General features: G+C 42.9%; 1 protein-coding gene across 1 annotated transcript in view; it reads right to left on the reverse strand.

Annotated features, from left to right (window-relative positions):
• The window catches only part of EFNB2 (ephrin B2), a 44,931-nt gene extending 33,321 nt beyond the window's left edge, over window positions 1-11,610 (reverse strand). Inside the window, exon 1 of the mRNA XM_058548462.1 lies at window positions 11,325-11,610. Coding sequence (XP_058404445.1) covers window positions 11,325-11,446 — 122 coding nt within the window. The 5' untranslated portion in view covers window positions 11,447-11,610. The remainder of the gene's footprint in view (window positions 1-11,324) is intronic.
• Window positions 11,611-18,618: the final 7,008 nt, after the last annotated feature.

An 18,618-nucleotide genomic window follows, 5' to 3' on the forward strand; every position in this document is an offset into this window, starting at 1 on the left:
TGAGACCTCCGGCTGGCTGCTTGGGCTGCAGGTAAGCAGACCACAAGCCCCAGGGAAAATGCAAACGGAGACTCACTGTGGAGTCAAGAGAAGCCCAGGACCACCGATCTTCATCGCCTGGCTTCCTGAAACAAACTGCTCCAAACTTGCACAACATCGAAAGCCAGATGGGCTATACTGAATGAATCCACAGGCAAGAAGCCAGCATCCCAGTTTGCTGTAGAAATAGGCCTGGACTTGATTTGAGTCTTCTCAGCTCTGACAAGCTGGAAGCTGGCATAGATCCCAAAATCCAAAATAAAATGGCATTTAATTGTGACTAGACTCTAAAAAAGATGTCATACTATCTCCTTAGCTTGACACACGCTCAGCATCTCACCAAATGTAACTCTCCTCGAAAATCTAACCTCTTTTTCTCCCAGCAAAGAATTAAATATTTAAATTGTTGAAAGGAAAATGTTAATAGTCAAAGAAATAACACTCAATAAGTGCATTAACATTATACACTTTCATAAGTGCCTAGTTTCCACTGGGTAGAACCTTGCTATATCAAAGATTCAAAGGATCCATTTAGAACTGCATGCCCATCATAGGAAAGACTATAAATCAAGATGGACAAGAGAAGAATTATATCCAAAACTTTCTTTTTATCCACCTTGTAGGTACTGCTTTGAGGAAAGGCATGCTTAATTTCTAACTGTAATTTCTAGAAATTGTAAATTTCTAGTTACTCCATGCAATGGTGTAAGAAAGAGGTAGAGAATTAGGAGGGACCTGGAACCAGAGTAATCCAGTTCAAATGCAGGCTGTACCACTTATTAGCTATATGATTTTGGGCAAGTTAATTAACCTATCTTTGCCTCAGTCTCCCCACTGATATTATGGGGATCATAAAAGTACCCCCCTCAGATGATTACTGGGAAGATTTAATGAATGAGGCAGTATTTGTTGAGCAGTTAGAACAGCAGCTGGCACATAGTCAGAGCTAAACACAACTGTCGTTAAATAAAACAAACCATGTGCATCAGGTACGTAGGTTTCTAAATAAGAAATATGTTGTAATATTAATGCAAAAAATGCTACATTGCCCATCCCTACAGGTTGAATTTGTGTATTCGTTCAACAACCCAGCCTCTTACTGTACCCTGTACTAGAACACACAAGGTCGCTTCAGCCCAGGCCACCAGTGTCCGTGGTGGAGAAGCTGAATGAGCATGTCCTGGGTAATAAATGTCACAACAAAGTATCAGGGGTAGGAAGCAGAGAAGAGAGCATGTAACTTGTAGTAGAACGGAAATAAAAAGTGCTTCATACAGCAGAGAAGTCTTCAAGAATGAATAGAAGTCTGGCAGATAAGCAAGATACAATATAACATCAGAGACTTTAAAAGGTGAAAGTACCATGTTATAATCTTTATTAACATTTTATTTTTATTTATTCTGCGTTTGCACGTGGAAAGCAAACTGAACCATAGCCAAGATATTAGACATTCAATTAATAGATATTCACTTAATTTTTATTAACAAGAGCTGACCTCTATTGCTTCATTGTGTCAAGCACAGAGCTTTGCTCTTAAAATCCTGACCACATTTAATCCTGACCACAATTTTATTACTCTTTTATTAAGTACTATTAGATTATTGTCCCCATTTTAGAGATGGGACAACTGAGAGACATAGAAGATACTGCTCCCACAGTTACACAGCTAAAATATGGAGAAACTGGGATTGGGCCATATAGAAAGATTCCAAAGCATGTACTCTTAACTAAAATAGCACTTGCCCGGCTTGCTAAATCAAATTGCCTGACCTTTCCATTATCATCACACACATTTTGAAAACCAATAGTTACTGCTAATTCTCATATTAAAAAGGTAGCTGAAATCATTGGGTTAGCCATCCCACAGGGTCTATTTGTTTCATTTGTGGCATCTGTCTTTGAGCTATGGTCAGATGTATGAACTAATTTAGATGCTGGCAGATGTACACTTTGTAGACACACACTTCCTTTAGCTGAAATGTTATCACTTTGACTTGCTTACTGTTTTCTTTATTTCGGAGATCTACTGTGACTTTGCTTAGAAATGCTCATTATCTCCCCAGACTCAGTTTCCTCTCCCCTGGCCTGCTTTCTCGACAGCCCTCCAGGATGAATGCCATCCCCTTCCTCTGTTCCCCCTGCACACAGTTCCCACACACCACAGCACAGAATGTACTTGTTTCCCCCGGGAATTCCTTCTACTTGCCTTAGGGTTTAAGTCTCTTGAGGGTAGAGACTGTTCCTCTTCGTATTCTGAGTCTAGTAACATATTTTGTTCATATTTTGTTTGTTCACAGTTAATAAATGCTGTTGAATAAATCAGTGAATTATCCACCGTCAATGATCTAGATGATCCCTTATGGTCTCCAACATGGTAAGAATGGGGGAAGAGAGCAGCCAGGCAAGCACCACAGATTTCTTCAGATTCTTAAACAGCCTTTAAGAGGATGATGATCTAATGTCGAGTTGTTTTCCAAAAATAGTTGATCTAGGGCAATAGTTCTCAACGTGTGGTCTCAGACCAGCATCAGCACCAGCAGAGAGCTTGTTAGAAATGTAAATTTCCAGTCCCACCCAGACCTCAGGAAACCTGTTTTAACAAGTCCTCCAGGTGATTCTGATGCCCTAAAGTTTTAGAGCTGCTGGTCTGGAGGGTAGAGCTCCCGTAGCAGGTGGTATGTTAACATAACATTGGCAGCCAAAAACATACATCTGGGTTGTGTCTGTTCATTGACTAATACTTAGCGAACGTCAGTGTTAGCTAGCAGGTGGAGATGGATGAAATAAAGCAATTCTTGTCCCTGCCTTTTTAGGGATAAGTGAAGGGGACTAAGACTTACATATGAATCATGATAGTGTAGTGTACAGTATAATGTTCTTTTTATGCCCTAGATGTTTAACTAACGTGCTGTGGGATTACAGAGAAAAGATTTAAAGAAATTACGTTTGCTCTGTCATAAAGACAGGGCACTCACCTAGGGAAAATTGTGAACTTTACTGGACAGTCTGTTACAATGAAGATTCATTTTCCTATAGACAAAGGGGGATTCAGGGCTTACGAGAGATCGTTTTTATCTACGACGTACCCAAAATATAGTTCTGGTGGTTAAGTGAAAACTGACATTTTCTAACTTCTTCTGCAGGTAGATACATTCTGAGCCGGCCTTGAACATAATTGGCCCAGCCCCACTCACTCATTAGGCAGTTTCAATTCAGGGCAAACGTTTCCAGGCCACAGTGAGCCAGCTTCACTGGTGGAAAGAGCAAAGAGCAAGATTTAAAAGCATTTCATCAGGTGGGTGGCACCATGCTGTGCCTCAGGTTCCTCAGCTGGAACACGAGAGGCTGAAGAGATGCTGGGAGAGGGCATTTCAGACACTGTGGCCCTGGAGGTCAGAGATTCTGATATGCACAAAGGTTAGGTATCCTGCAGGGAGTGTGGACTGGGGAGCAACAGTCGAGTGGGCAGACAGTAGGGAGTTGCACTTGACACACACACACACACACACACACTCACACCCCTACCAAACAAGCTGAAGCCTTAGGATGGTCTGTAATCACCTGTTTTCCTTCAACACAAACACACCGATCCTACTAGTTTAAGAAATGTGGGTAGCACTCATAAGAATTCTGGAGTGATACAAGAGTAATCAGTACATGAAAAGCACAGATTAACGCCTCTGGGGCAGTAGGGACTTGACTAGCAAGTACTGAAAGAACATACAAGGACTGTAATTAAAACTGGATGCAACCCAATTTAAACTGAGAAAATGAACTGAATTCTTTAATAGTTTTATATAGAAAACATGAAGAATCTACAGTACTGAAGAAAATGAAGTTTTCAGAGCAAGGCAGAACACCAGTGGTTCATTCATAGCGTTCTGAATGTCTGCCCATCACTGAGACGTTAGAACGTCTCCCTATCCGTGCTTTAGAGAGTGGAAATAGCAAACTATTAATACTTCATGACTGCCAATTTTTTGTTCATATTTTGTTTAGAGAATTACTAAGGGCAGAAACAACCTGTTTTCCTTTAACGGACCTTTCTCCTACTATGTTTTTTTATTTGAAATCAGCAAGTATGCACTCACCAGCCACAAAATGCTTTGGACTAGAATTATATATTTGAATTTATACATGAAAACGAAAATAAAGAGCCACTGCTGATTCTCTGCAGGAGCAACAGAAATAGGTTCACCTGGCATTCAGTGTGCAAGGAAAACATTTCATAATTGATCACCTCTCTTTTCACTGGTTCCCAGATCCAACCATCCTTATCTCTAAGGCTTCTAAAATAAGTTCACAGAGGTAGAATGCAAAGCTAAATGGTGGATGACGTTAGCAAACAAGTGGCAGCGATTTCCTGCATCATTTCTTTAATCACTTTAACCCTGTTCTTAATAGAAAGCTGGAGGCCAGGGCAATTCAGCTTCTTCTTTTGTCATTTGCCTGCCATAAATATGCACCAGTCTGCATTTGAAAAGCTGAAGGAGGCCGCAAGCTTGCTGGACATTTATCATGCTCTGTTCCCTGTTAACAAGCAAATACTTTAGCTGAATGGGCCATTAACAATCATTGTCAAATGTAGAACGCAAGGTGCTCGGATGCGACCAGCTTGTAAATTAGAGGGTGTCCCTACTCTTTGATGAATACGAATACACACAAGTGCAATGGATCTTTTGATACAGATTTCTGAATTATGTTAGAAAGGAAGGTAAAGTAGCAGGCACTGGTAAGGCAGGTCTACGGGCAATAATTTCTAAATGTTTTTAATCGGTGAAAGCTACATAGTAATGACCAGAAAAACAGGCAACAAATGTAATAAATCTATAATCGAATGAAACAGATGGTGGAGTCGGCTGAGAATTAGGAACAAAATCAATGAAATGGGTCTGAAATAGAATATTTAGGATTTAACGTAGATCTTCAGACACTCACAGAACGTGTTACTCTAGAAAGGCCCCAAGTTACTGTTAGGAGCACAGCACAGAATCCCTTATCCACTCCATCAAGAAAGACACTTGGGCTGTTTTGTAGCTTTCAGTATTGCCAATGTCTTAAGAGTTCAGACTCTGCTAAAGAAGTGCTGAGACTTTTCTGCAACACCAAATAGGAGGCAATAAAGCAAATATTTCCTTTCTGGCTTGACCCAATTGCGGATGTCTCTCTGCATGTAACCCAAGCACGGCTTCAATGGCTTATTTTGTTTAATGACTAAAATGCAAAGTGTGGAAGGCAAAAACAAAAGTCCAGCTTATTTACAAGGTTGTTCAGGACAGAGGGCAATAAGATTCAACAGCATGGTGATTCTTTTTCGTTTTTAACTTTAAAGCTGGGCAGCGCTAACATGTTTACAATCCTCTAGTTTACACGAATGGCACCCATCCCATTCGACGCAAAGGCTAAGACTCACGTTTATGAGTAAAATTTCATCTAGATAGAGCCCATGGGTTTGGCATATTGAATTAGTACTGATTTGAATGAAAACTCAATTCCCATTTTTATTTATTTTATTAGATTTTTTTTCCAGGGTGAGAAAGACAAAACTCAGAGTTATCTGACTGAGGGCGAGGGACAATACATAATGTTTACCTCTGCTTCTCTCACCCGGTGTGAGATGGCACTGGGTCTGAAAGATGGCTGAAATCAAAGGTCTCTCTTTTCTTTCCAGATAACTCCAGCTCTACCTATCCCTTCTGGTCTCTGTTTCTTCCCAGCATGTCCCTGCCTGAAGCCCAAATAGATTAAGGCAAGGACCGCCAAGTGCAGTTAATCCTACAGAATAGCTGCCGCTGTTAGGCCAGGAGTTAAAAAGGGAGATCTCGCAGGCCTTCACAACTGCACTGATCTGAACTTTTAATCAGCCCCAATCTCAGTCTCTAAAACAGGCTGTCAATGAAATCTACCTTTGCTATATTATCCGCCACCAGTGAGCAAGAACTGATCAGCTTTTCTTTCCTGCTCTAACCATCCCCAGGCCACAAGCAGGGCTTTCATACCTTCTAATCCCAGTTTCCAAGTCTGTGTGCGTCTCACATAATAGCCAACAGCCTGGAGCAAGGGCCTTCGCTTCCACTCTCTTTTCAGAGACGTGTCATTTCCAACATCAAGCTAATCTATATGTTGCCATGGCTTCACCCTTTATCTGCCTTTACATCTTATGAACTGCATGGATTTACCACATTATTTTTATCTGAAAGACAGAAAATGGTGGTTTTATTGCCATACAATCAGATTACTGCTGCTAGTTTCTCTATGCCTTTTTACCATACTTCAATCAAAAGAGATCAGTTTCTTTATACTCTGCCCTTGATTTACATTACATCTGTAAAGACCTAGTCTGGGTTGTAATCCCCTTATTAACTATGACCAGGGTTGATTTGCCTAAAAATAAAAGCAAATTGTGTCAGACCCTTTCACTTTGTTTTTGATTCGGAACTACAAAATGGATTACTAAAGAAATCTTCAGAGTTCACACGGCTAGTATAGTACTGAATTTAAAATGAGAATTAAACAAGTTAAACAGGGGAGCCATGTCAACGGTTTACATTTTCCATCATGGGAGAAGGACTGAATTGCTTATGTCTTTGTATTCGTTGGCTTTAGAGAGACAATGAAGCCACAGGAGTTTTTCCAAGCTGTTCGGAACACTGTGCCATTCGCCATCATTCCTTCTTTGCTTTTCTTATATTCCTCTCCCAGCTCCATTCTAATTCCTCGCCTTAAAAAAAGTGGGGAGGGGGCTCTTCTCTGAAAGAGCTAATTCCTGACTAGAAGCTTATAGTTCTATGGGTTCTGCATATTTTAATCAAAATATTTTAAACAGTTGAACACTCCTTTTTAAGGCTCTGCTCCACCACACAAAGGGTGAGCTCATAAGCAAATCTATGTAGATGTATGATAAGTGACCTGAAAAACAGGTCTTTATGTCAGCAACAAATGAAGGCAGAGATTAGGCAGACAGGAGTACCACGTTAACTATTATTTTTCTTAGAAGAGCACTTCTTTTTGTCTAATTTGCAATAGAAGACTTGAAGAATAAAGTTTTCATAACATGTTCAAGAAATATCCCTCTTAAAAAAATCTTTTTGGATGAGGGTCCAGTCTGTCTTTCCCTCCCTGCCACTCCCATTCCTATGACGCATCACTGCGGTCATGCTGGGATCTCAAGTCGTTTCCCACTAGGTGAACGCACCGGGAAACATCGCTCTAAGCTAGGTGTCACACTCGACCTCCCGGGAGCTACCTGAAGCATTTCAGGGGAAGGTAAGGGAGCAAGGAGTTAGTAGCTCGAATTGCAATGTGGGTCTGAAGGTAATTGTCGTGCAGATCCACCAACCAACGGATTTATCTCAGTAAACGTACAGATAAGTGGTTTCACGCTAATTAATCTAAATATACCGATTATTCTTCAGCTGACTCTGTATGGAGAAACCATTGCAATGTCATTTTTAGCTGTTCTGGTGATGATAGCTAATTCACCTGTCCTCTCACTTTAGCCTGGGAGTCAGAAGCATTTAGCAATGTTGGAGTCATTTGCATTTCTTTGCATGGGTAGGACAAGTGTCAACAGCTACGCTTTGTGAAAGATTTAGAACCAAGTGCTTAACAAATCATCTTAACCTCCGGCTCCCATTTCTGAGGCTCGAGGCGGTAATTGCTGAGGTTAAAAAGTGCGGTCCCTAGACACACGATTCCCAAATAAATTCTCTTCTCTCTGAAAAGCAAGCTACCAAGCATGTTGTAAGATATCACCGAGCTCGTCTCTGTGCTCCTCTGGCTCAGCTGTCCGGTGGAACGACGACAGTCCATCACCTACAGTTTATCATCCTGACAAAATGTGAGGAATGTGGACAGGAAAGCACTAACAATTCCACCCCTGGTGCTTTGTGCTTTTTTCTCTCTGTATTAAAACCGACAAGATTAACCCAAATGCAAACTGTGGAGCATAGTTCAAGGGGCTATTCAATCTGTGCTGAATGCGCATTTGTTTACCTACAAAAATAAGAATTTCGGACACAATGGAAGGCAGGCTGGCTTATATATGGTACTGAATGGACTGTTTAAACAGCGCTATCCATTGTAGTTTATTTTATCAATCTCTGACAGCTCCGTATTTATTCAGAGCCTGACTGCGGTGGGGCCCATGTATTACAGGTTATCTGGATATTATCCAGCCATTCTTTTGTATCAAGTCAATCAATATCAGGAATTCAGTATTATGAAGGGAAAAACCATGGGAAAAGCAAAATGCTTTGTTAACCAACAAGTATGTGGTGTGTCAGGAACAGCACTGCCAGACATAAGAAACTAATGCTCGACTGAAATTTCCAACAGTCAGTGTAATTCACTCTAGAATACCATACCAATACAGGCTTGCTCACCCCAAAGTGAAATTAACATTTTTTTTAAAAAAGAGCCAACTATTTTATTTTGGCAAAAACATCCTGCTTGGAAAAAATTGTTTTACTGAAACGTTAATTAGAAATGAAAGCCAGGCTTTGCTACTCTCTCCTGAGTTAAAAAATAAATAGCTCAACAACCTAAATGGCTACAAGCGACGCAACTCTACCAGAGCCTATCAATGCAATGTGAAGAATCTAATAGGGCAGTTGCTAATGTTTCAGTGTATAGAACTTCTTTTCATAACTGCATAAACTGTCAGGGACGGGAGCAGACAGTGTGATTAAAGTAGTTATGGAGACAGTGAATTTACAAAGGATTTTCTGGACTCTGTGTCCAAACAGCTGCTGCAGGCTCCCTATGTCGACCACCTGCTAAAAAAGCTGACCTACGAATGAAACAAATCTAATTACTGATGGTTGCTTCACTACAAATGAATTGTTCCGCAGTTCACATGAACTGATGTGAAACTTCAATGCATTTGATTACCTTCCTGCCACATCGTATTTACTGACTGAAACTTTCCTCTGGAAATAAATATGCAACTTCCCCAAATAGAGCAACTCCTTGGCACCAGGGGTTTTTACTCATTCTCAAACTTAGAAAAGACTCATATCATTCTTCCAGGAAGAAATCTTCCTGATCTCTCAAGATAGCACTCAGCTGTATACTTTGTTAAGCAGACCTTTTCCAGGGACAAATTATCCAATCCTCCAGGCAAGCCATTATCACGAGAATTCTAAATGAAATTCTGCTCTTGAGGACTGGAGCAATCACATCAACAGCAACATCATCAGTGCTGGGAGGCAGGATTCTCCAGAACACAAGCCTCCAGCAGGTCTCTAACTCTGTGATCATAGCTCAGAAAAACAGACCAATCCTAATCAATAGGATGGTGAGTAAATATCAGTGACCACACCCCCCAACACATTAGGAAAAGAAGATATTAATGTCTAAACCTTAGGTGGTAATAATTATTGCTCTACCTTTTTTTCCAAGTAGGTATTTCTAATTCTCCTCCCGGATACACACAAACTAGTAGTTAACGCTAAGATACATATACTGAGCCAAACGCTGGAGGCATTAATGGGAATTTCTTTAAACAAGATTTAAATATTAATTTAAATCTTGATGGGGAAAAAAATTCAGCCTCCAAAGACAGTCCATCAGTGAAAGTGCAAAGTGGAGCGGAGCAGGCAGCCTGCGGGAGGTGGTGAGGGCTGGCGCCGCGAGCATTGTGCATGGTAGAGTGACCTCTGTAGGCACAAATCGAGCACTGGCCTCATCCCGGCTCCCCCAGCCCCGGCTCCGGCCCGCCTCGCCCGGACGCCGGCCGTTGAGCGCAGGTCCCAGCCCAGGACCCCCTGGTGCCTCCCAAATCGGGATCCGTGTAAAGATGTCACTGCCACTACTTTCTCGGCAAATACAATATCTTACATGAAGAAAAACAGAAGTCCATACAAGATCAGGCTACCTGGAAGGAGGATGCATTAAGTAACTTTTAAATATGAACAGTGTTGGAAAGTGCCACCTAGCATCAGGCAAGAATTTGTTTACTCCGATTTACAGCTATTGCGGTGCTCGCCTGTGTAATAGAGAATTCTTGATTAACATGTCGGTAAATTTGAAATTTACCACTTTTTAAAGATTGGACACAATCCTTTAATTAAGATGTCATTTCTAAATCAATCTCTCATCTCTACTCCTAAATCCATGCCGAACTTGCTCGACTTGAATTAGGCCATCGATTTTGCTTCTGATCTCACATGCTTACTCCAAGAACCAGCCAATGTCTCCATACTTTCCCTCAAGTTTCCCAAGGCTAAAATTCCATGGTTCTGTAAAACATTCTTGGCTGTGATTCGAAACGTATCCCGAGAATGAGGTAATATCGAATACTGAAAGCACAGATGACTAATTACGAATCATGGCCATTTATATTTACGGATGGATCGCCTGTTCTAAATTCTGAATGTACTCTGGTAGCTCACACTCCAAGTTAATCTCCAGAAGGCCTGGCTTTCTCCCGGCTGCACTGTTTGATAAAAGCAGGTCGTATCCAAGGATCCATTCCTGCCCAGGCTGCCCAAGCGCGAAGGCTTCAGGAGCAGTGCCGACTGGGCAAGGCCCTAAGCTTTTGCAGGAGGCGTCCTAAAAATCAAGTCAGCTATCGGAACCGCACAGTTTGGGGCCCTTGGTTTAGAAACTAAGGGAGAGGCCGATGTGCGGAGGGCTCGCCGGGAGAAGCCTAAGCCCCGTCTCCCGGGCGGGGAGGAGAGGGCTCGCCGCCCGAGTTCTCTGGCGGAACAGGCGAGCTCCCCGCGCACCCTCGGGCAGGCGGCGCGGCGCCGAGGCGCGCGGGATCCGGGGCGCTGCGGGCGGCCCAGGGACCACTGGCTCCCCTCTCCGGAGTGCGCTCCACTGCCCCGGGCCCGCCCGCCCGCGGGGCCCGGACCCAGCTCCGGCGCTCCTCCGGAACGCAGCATCCCCGCCTCTCTCCAGAGCCCGCCAGCCCCACGCGCCAGCTAGCCCTGTTTGTGGCCATGTTCTCCGTCCTTGAAAAGAAGTGAGGGTCGGGTATCGCCATCGGACACCTTCCCGTACAGGACACTCGAGCCGCCAGGAGGTTTTAGCGCCGGGAGCGCCTAGGGGAAGGAAGGCGGGGAGCGTTGGGGCTGGCGCTCCGGCTGGAAAGCCGAGCAAGGAGTCTCCACCTAGTGAAATGTGGCGGGGGTGGGGGACAGAGAACTAGGGGAGCGGAGAAAACCCAGGTTCCAGAAACAGGGCTCCGAGGCTCCGCGGCCCGACCCTTCCTCCCGCCCGGACGGCGCGGCGAGGCGGAACCGGGGCGGGGACCGAAGGAGATCGCGGACGCCACTTACTTGGAGTTCGAGGAATTCCAATAGATGGGTTCTAAAACTATCGACCTGGAAATCGCAGTTCTGCATAAAACCATCAAAACTCCCCAGCAGTACTTCCACAACGAGTCCCTCCTCGCGGCCATGGCCAAGCCGAGCCCAGCTCCGCGCACTCCGGGCTGCGGAGGGATGGGGCGCGGGGCTAGGAGCCCCAGTCCTCCGGGCAGACAAGGAGGAGACGGCAGGCAGCTCCGGGGCGCGCCGAGCAGCTCCAGCAGTCGCCGAGGCCGGGGGCGCTCCCCTCGGGGCCCTCAGGGCGCGGGGCGGGAGCGCAGGCGCGAGGCGCGGCGGCGCGGCGGGCTCGGGGCTCCGGGGCGCCGCGCCGGACGCAGCTCGGACGGCCGGCTCCCGTGCGGCTCCAGGGTGCCGGGCGCGGGGCGGCGGGGAAGGCGCGCGGCCGGGACACAAAGGCAGAGAGAAGACGCGGGCGGGCTGCGGGCGGTGCGCCCCGAGCGGGGCTGCCTCGCACTATAGATCCAGGGGGGCGGGCAGCGGCCCGAGCGCGCGGGCGCCGTGGCGGCGCGGTTCCATGTCGCGAAGCGCGGAGCGGCGAGGGGCGCCTCTGGGTGCGCGGGAGCCTCCTCAGTCCTCGCGGCTCCCGGCTCGCGGAGCAGGCAGCAGGGGTTCGGTCCCCGCCCGGGCGCCGGACGCGCGCGGGCCTTTGTGTGCGGGGAGGGCGCCGGGACCGGCTCTGCGCGCGGCTCCTGCTCCAGCCGACGCCGCCGTCCCCGCCGAGGAGAGTCAGCGCCGCCGGCGCGCTGTCAGAGCACTATAAACGCGGGGCCCCGCCCCGCGCCGCGCAGCCCATTGGCCCGCCGCAAGGCAGCCGCGCGCCGGTTGGGCGGTCGGCCCGTCCTTCAGCCGCCCCCTCCTGACATTGGGCGCCTCGAGGCGGGGCGCCGGCTGACAGGTGAGCCCCGCCCCCGGCCCCGGGCGGCCGCGCGAGCCGAGCGCAGGGGACATGGCGCAGGAGGGGGCTCTGCGCGTGCACCGGGCGCCCCCCGAGGGGCGGGGTGGGGACGCTGATAGGGACGGCCAAGTCAGGAGCAAGGACAGCACGGGCCACCTGTCCCCGCGCCCAGCACGCGCCTTCCACTGCCCGGCAAGTGTCCTAACTTCAACAGAGGGACAACGTCGACGGCGAAACTTTCCCTGCGGAGTCGAAGGCAGCGGGTTTCGCGGCGGGTCTTCCTCCTTAAAATGAAAGGTTACTTCTGCAGGGACTGGCTCACACCCCGCACGCGCATCCCTTCGCTGCCCCCACCAGGCCCCTCAGTGATGCGTTTCACACCTGATTTCGGTTCCAAACGTCAGCTGAGGCCCGACCAAAGTCCACGGGGCCGGTAGAAGCAGAACGACTCCCGGGCCGCGGCGCCGGCGGGGCAGCCGACACTGGGGCGCAGACGTCCCGGCCTCGCACCCTCCGCGCCTCGCTTCCCGCGAGGGCAGCACTGTCCCGCAAGTGCCGCCCGCACACCCGCGCCCGCCGCGGGACTTTCTCCTTAATTAGCCTCCGGGGCACACTCACGTCCTCCCCAAGGTGACCGGGAATTTAGGGGCGACGGTGACAAATAGCGCCGAAATGGAGAAGTGGCAGGAATTCTTCGCTTGGATTCTCGGCGAAATGCTCGCCCGCAGAAGGGCTTGGACGAGCGCCACCACGTCGACGGCTTCCACGGACCCACAGCGCCCACTAGCGACCGGCTGGACTTCTCTGCGTGCGCGAGCACAGTGGTCTACGCACCCGGAACCAGAACCCCGCGAATCTAACCACGCAGCAAGTCCAAAGCAGAATCTTCTTAAATGACCAAAGCAGAGAGAACACGGTAGAAATAAGGCACAGTACAAATGTACAATTCACAGATTGAAAAACAAATGTCGTATACTCACAACATGCTTTAAAAAGAAAAAAATCCTATCAAAATCCTATCAGGATTAATGTTTCAAACGCCAACGAACTGGACAGTATTCCTACAAATTGTATTTCTTTAGCCAAATTATCCACTAAGCTAAATTTAAGAGAAAATATATGGTAAAAACATCTAGTTCAGACATTTACTAGTGTTTCTTTGGCTCTTCTTTATAACAACTTTTGAAGATTTTTATGGTGTATTGAATATTCGTTTTTCGAAACATTAAACATTAATGCACATTTCAACTGCGAGTGTTAAAAATTTGTAAGGACTAGTTTAAGATTAAAAACACTGTTTAAGGAACGCGAGGTACCGAATACATATTATTTTAAGTAGATCTTTGAGAAGAAAACAACTTTATTTTCCACAATTGCTAGTTTTAAATAAAGCCTTCAATTTGAAGAAAAATTTTTTAAAAGGCTCAACGTCGGTAAAATGACTCAAAGACATCGGCCAATTCCCAGGAGTACTAAAATACCAGGAAGGGGCAGGTGGTATTATTGAAGGAATTCATTTGAAATATAAAGCTACTAGCTTAGTGATCTTTTAAAAGAACTGAGTATCTCAGTACCATGTTTCATATTTAGCAGACTTATACTGTGAAATTTAAGTTGTGACCTCTTAGCTCCTACATCCTCTCTCCAAGTAAACTAGAGGAAATAAAGGAAATTTGCATTGTCTGAAAATAACCCTAGCTTCCATTTTTAGTAAATCAGATATTCTCACATCCAATGTAAATGTAAATTACATGTAAAAATTGCTTCCTTTAAAACAAAGTGTATATTTGACCAAAAAATAAAATCCTACACAAACATTCCTACTGTATAACTTGTGTGTGAATATGCATCAACTTAAAGAGGGAATAATTAGCTGTAGACTGTGAAAAGCATCAGCAGTAGCAACTTCAACATGGTAATGTTCCACTGCTGTTTAGATGATAATTTCAGTAATTGAAAGCATCACCTCAAGTCACTTGTATCTACTATTGTACATATATCATACCAGACAAAACGATAAGTCACATCAGCATGTACAAGACAAAGTTGACATTTTAAAGCATTCCAAACCAAGGAGAACCAATCACATCAGTTTACTACCTCTTTGTATTTGGATTTCATTTTATAATTAAATTGTTGAAAAAACGTGGTTATTTTTGAAATTCTGTACTTTTACTAGCACATATTTAACCTCACATTAAAAACTGAGATTTCATTTCAGCAGAGGAAATTACTTCAAGTGTCTCTAGAGTTAAGAAAGAAGTTTCTAAAAATCAAATAAAAATTTGGGGAATTTGGGAGATAGTCAATTATAAAAGGTGATGGATGTATAAATTTGAATATAGAATGAAGTGGCAAATATAAAAGTTGGATAATTCCAGGTTAAAAAATAAGAGGGCAATCAATTTTGCCCAAGAAAATGCACCTTACTAAATACTCATGATCATGCCCCTTTGAATCCCTAACCATGCTGTGGTCTTGAGGACTGATGGTCGTTTCTATATATTCCTTGTACAGTAATCCATCAATTTTAAGACGTAGTTCAAAAGACATCTTTAACATAGCTTCTGTAAAAACAAAGAATAAAAGCCTTATCTAAAGTAACATTACAGAAAAATTACTGAAATTCGATATACGTATGTTGATTAGTTGTTGTCTGTGGAAGCCATGAACTTTCTTTGGAGCAGAAAGCCTCTACTAAAACTATTATCTTTGTTTCCTGGCATTCCGTGTAGTTCATTTCATACAAGTCACTGATATTTCTAGAATTCTTCTGCAAATGGCACTTTGCTCAATTTACTTGAGGGGAAGACCTTTAGAAACAAGAGTAAAATAAAACCAATTCTTAGCTCAACTTTGCCATTCGCTCCTCCCTCATCTGCTTTTAAAGTTCAGATTATTACACACTGAAGTTATCTTAGTGTCTACCTATCTGAGTTTGGTAGAAAAAGTATTGGTTATTACATTGGGCTCCTAGTGAAAAGAAAATCATTTTTCCCTTTGGGAAGTTGAGTGACAACTCATTACTTCATAGACCGTAACAACATATTCCTTATGGAACCAAAGTATTTTCCACTATAGTAGTCATTTAAATTAACTGTAGCTCATTTATCACTGCTTTTATAACATCATTAATGCAAAAGGAGCATATGTGCAAAGAATAGTTATGGCTTCAACTAGCCTAGGCACTTGGCACAAAACCTCATTTCCTTATTTACAAACCAACAGGTTTAGCACACCAGCCAAGCAAGCTCCAGTCACCACTCCAATTAGGTAGTTTGGTGGAGTAAAATTAGGAGTTAACAGCTAGCTGTGCAGTTTTGATTTCATCATCCATTAATTCTAATACTTTAACCTCTCCAAACAGGATTCCCACTTTAAGGACTGATAGGATACAGACATACTGTATAACAAAAAGTTAAATTCTGCTCTAAACATATAAGGGATATTACTGACAGCAGTAATAGGAGATAACGGATCTCCTATTATGGGACCATAAAACCATTTTTGCTCCCTCTTTATGCCACTTTATTACTATAAGAGATTCAACAGCACTTAGAACCAGCTGCAATTATATATTCCTTTGTTAATTCCTTGTTACTTGTCATTTACTTAATCCATAGTGAAAGCCTGGAAAATGGAGGAAAGAATTGTTACCTAAAAGTATGCAAAGAACCACCCCATTTTCTTCTAACCCTAATGAGCCAGGATTAGTAACTAAGAGTTGTACCCATCTTAGATAATATACCAACACTATTACACACACACTTTTGCTTGAGTGATGATGAGACTGCTGGATCATTGAAGATTCTACTCTTTAACTTACTGGCTTCAGACATAAAAAACTAAATATGTATAAAAAATACAACTGTTTCAACATCCTCTAACCACTGGAGGCTCAAGAAAAGAACAATCTTCTTTTCAAATGACTTCCAATGAAGTTCAATCACACCCCCACCACCATTTTAATTTACATGGGGTCCCCTACATATCCCTCTTCCATTGTTTCCTAGCTGCAAAGTACTCTAGTAACTATAGCTACACAATACAGATCAAGCTACGTGATCTAATCATCTGAAAATCAACAATGGCTTATCTGCTACAAAATGTATAGCGCAGTGTATTAGCAAATGCAAATCCAGGTTACTACACCACTAGTAACTCCATAATTATGGACAACTGAATGTCAAAAAAAAAAAAAAAAAAACACAAGAGCAAACAAAAAACTGAATAACAAAGGTGATAGTGAAGGAATCAAACCAACCAGTAAGTGGCAAGTCAACAAACGAAAAAGTAGGGCATACTTGCTCAGCCTTCAACACCCATTCTACATTTCTAGATTGAGGCTCTTCTTTTTTACCTTCAGTGGTCCTTTTAGGTCCTTTCACTACTTAATAACACTCTGGTAGGTATTTGACTGTTCATAAGCTCCTGGAAGGAGTGGCAAGTCTCAAAAACTAATATACCTTGTCTTCAGAATTTGTTATGGCCAGTAATACAAAACAGATGGATGGTTCTGGGTGTAAAGGAGCAGAAAACGGAGACAACTGACAGCAAGATCTAGTTAACAGTAACAGCTCTTGAGAAATTTTAGTTAAGTGACAAGTGGAGGATACTTAACATAAAATGAGGCATTAGAAATGACATACAGAATTCGATTAGCCAAGATTCTATGCTTATTTTACTTCAGAAAATTAAAAAGAAGTACAAAACCACTGAAAATTCTTAAGATTCTGGTGACCATTAAAAAAAGCTATGGACATATACTAGCACAAGTAACAACTCAGTAGTTTACTGAGGACAGAGAATAATTTACATCTTTAAAAGGGAAACTAGAGCAGTAAATCTTTAACTACAAACCCCATCCCTCTTTGCAAGCATTAAAGAGTACTCACACCAAGCTAATTTAAAGGTTTAGTTTATACAATTCATAATTCTGCAAACTCCACAATATAAATGGCAATAACTACATATTTTAAATACTGTAATAAAAATAAACAGTCAGTTAATTCTATAATGCATTAAGAATAACCTAAAAAACAAATTGTGAATAAAGGCATTTAATAAATTAGGGAACAGCTGAACTGCTAATAGATTGGGAGAGAATTTGATCTTCTATAATATGTACACAAAGGCAGTGGAAACAAATGAAGAAAACAAATTACTACACACTGTTGCAGCACAGAAAAGATTGGGTGCATTTTATTAACAATTACATCCTCTCTCCTGTAGCCTGGCACAGGAACAATTCCAATATCTGATGTGAGGCTCCAAACAGCAAGCAGATGACTGCAATATGTCACTAAGCAACTTACTGTGATTTCACATCTTATATCTTACGTGGCAATAAGAAATTTTTAAAAAATTAAAAGGCACGCATAAGCTGATTTCAAATGTTTTAAGTCCAGGCTACTCTCTTAGATACAATGTTTAGAAACACTTGTATAGTAAAACAATCTTTAAATAGACATTTCCCAAAACTTGAGTACACAACTTAGAAACAATGGTTCTGCACCAAAAAAAGTTACATTAAAAAAAAGTGTAAGAATCACGAAATAATTAGAGCTAACCTATATTTAGAGATTAAAAAAGATTCGTAAGCAACCTATGTTCTTTAGGTAAATAAAGTGAATGTTTTAGAGTAATAGGTATCATTGTTTACTAAAAGTCAGTTCTCACTACAGTTCATGCCTATTTAAAATTCTATCTTTAACGATATTTAAACTGATTTTATTGTTCCTTACCACAATTAGACTTATTGAAGAGCTCAAACTAAAGCAATAGCATTTTTCTTAGCATGCACACACAAAATAATCTACCATTTAGTCATCTCATTAACTTACGTTTTCACTTTTAAAGAGTGATCAAACTGACTTGAAAATATTGAAGAACATTTTCTCTACTTTGATGACATGTTTCTGCATCTTAGGTAGCATTTTTATATCCATATCCTTTTCTTGAATAAATGTTTTATTACCAGTAGACTTAAACACATATAAAGATAAATGAGGAAGATTCTAGTGTATAAAAGAGTCATCCATAAGATATCACATGCAAAAACAAAAACTTCCTAAGAAGTTTAAATGTGTTCGTCCCAAAAATAAACGTGCAGGTACCCTACACTGAAGATGATTTGATGACCTTAGCCTTTTGTGAAAGCTAAGTTCTTTCTGATGGCCCACTCTGAAAATAATCTAAGATTCTATAAATTTTTAGAAGCATTTTTCTAGTCTTTATTAAGTACAATTTGTGGTGATAATACTTATATCCTAAAACAGAGGCACAGGATTGAGAATTTAAATCTTTTTCTGGATGCTTAGTCTTTCTTAAAGGTAATACTGATGTCAT

Source organism: Diceros bicornis, chromosome 9, assembly GCF_020826845.1.
Source record: "Diceros bicornis minor isolate mBicDic1 chromosome 9, mDicBic1.mat.cur, whole genome shotgun sequence".
NCBI lineage: Eukaryota > Metazoa > Chordata > Mammalia > Perissodactyla > Rhinocerotidae > Diceros > Diceros bicornis.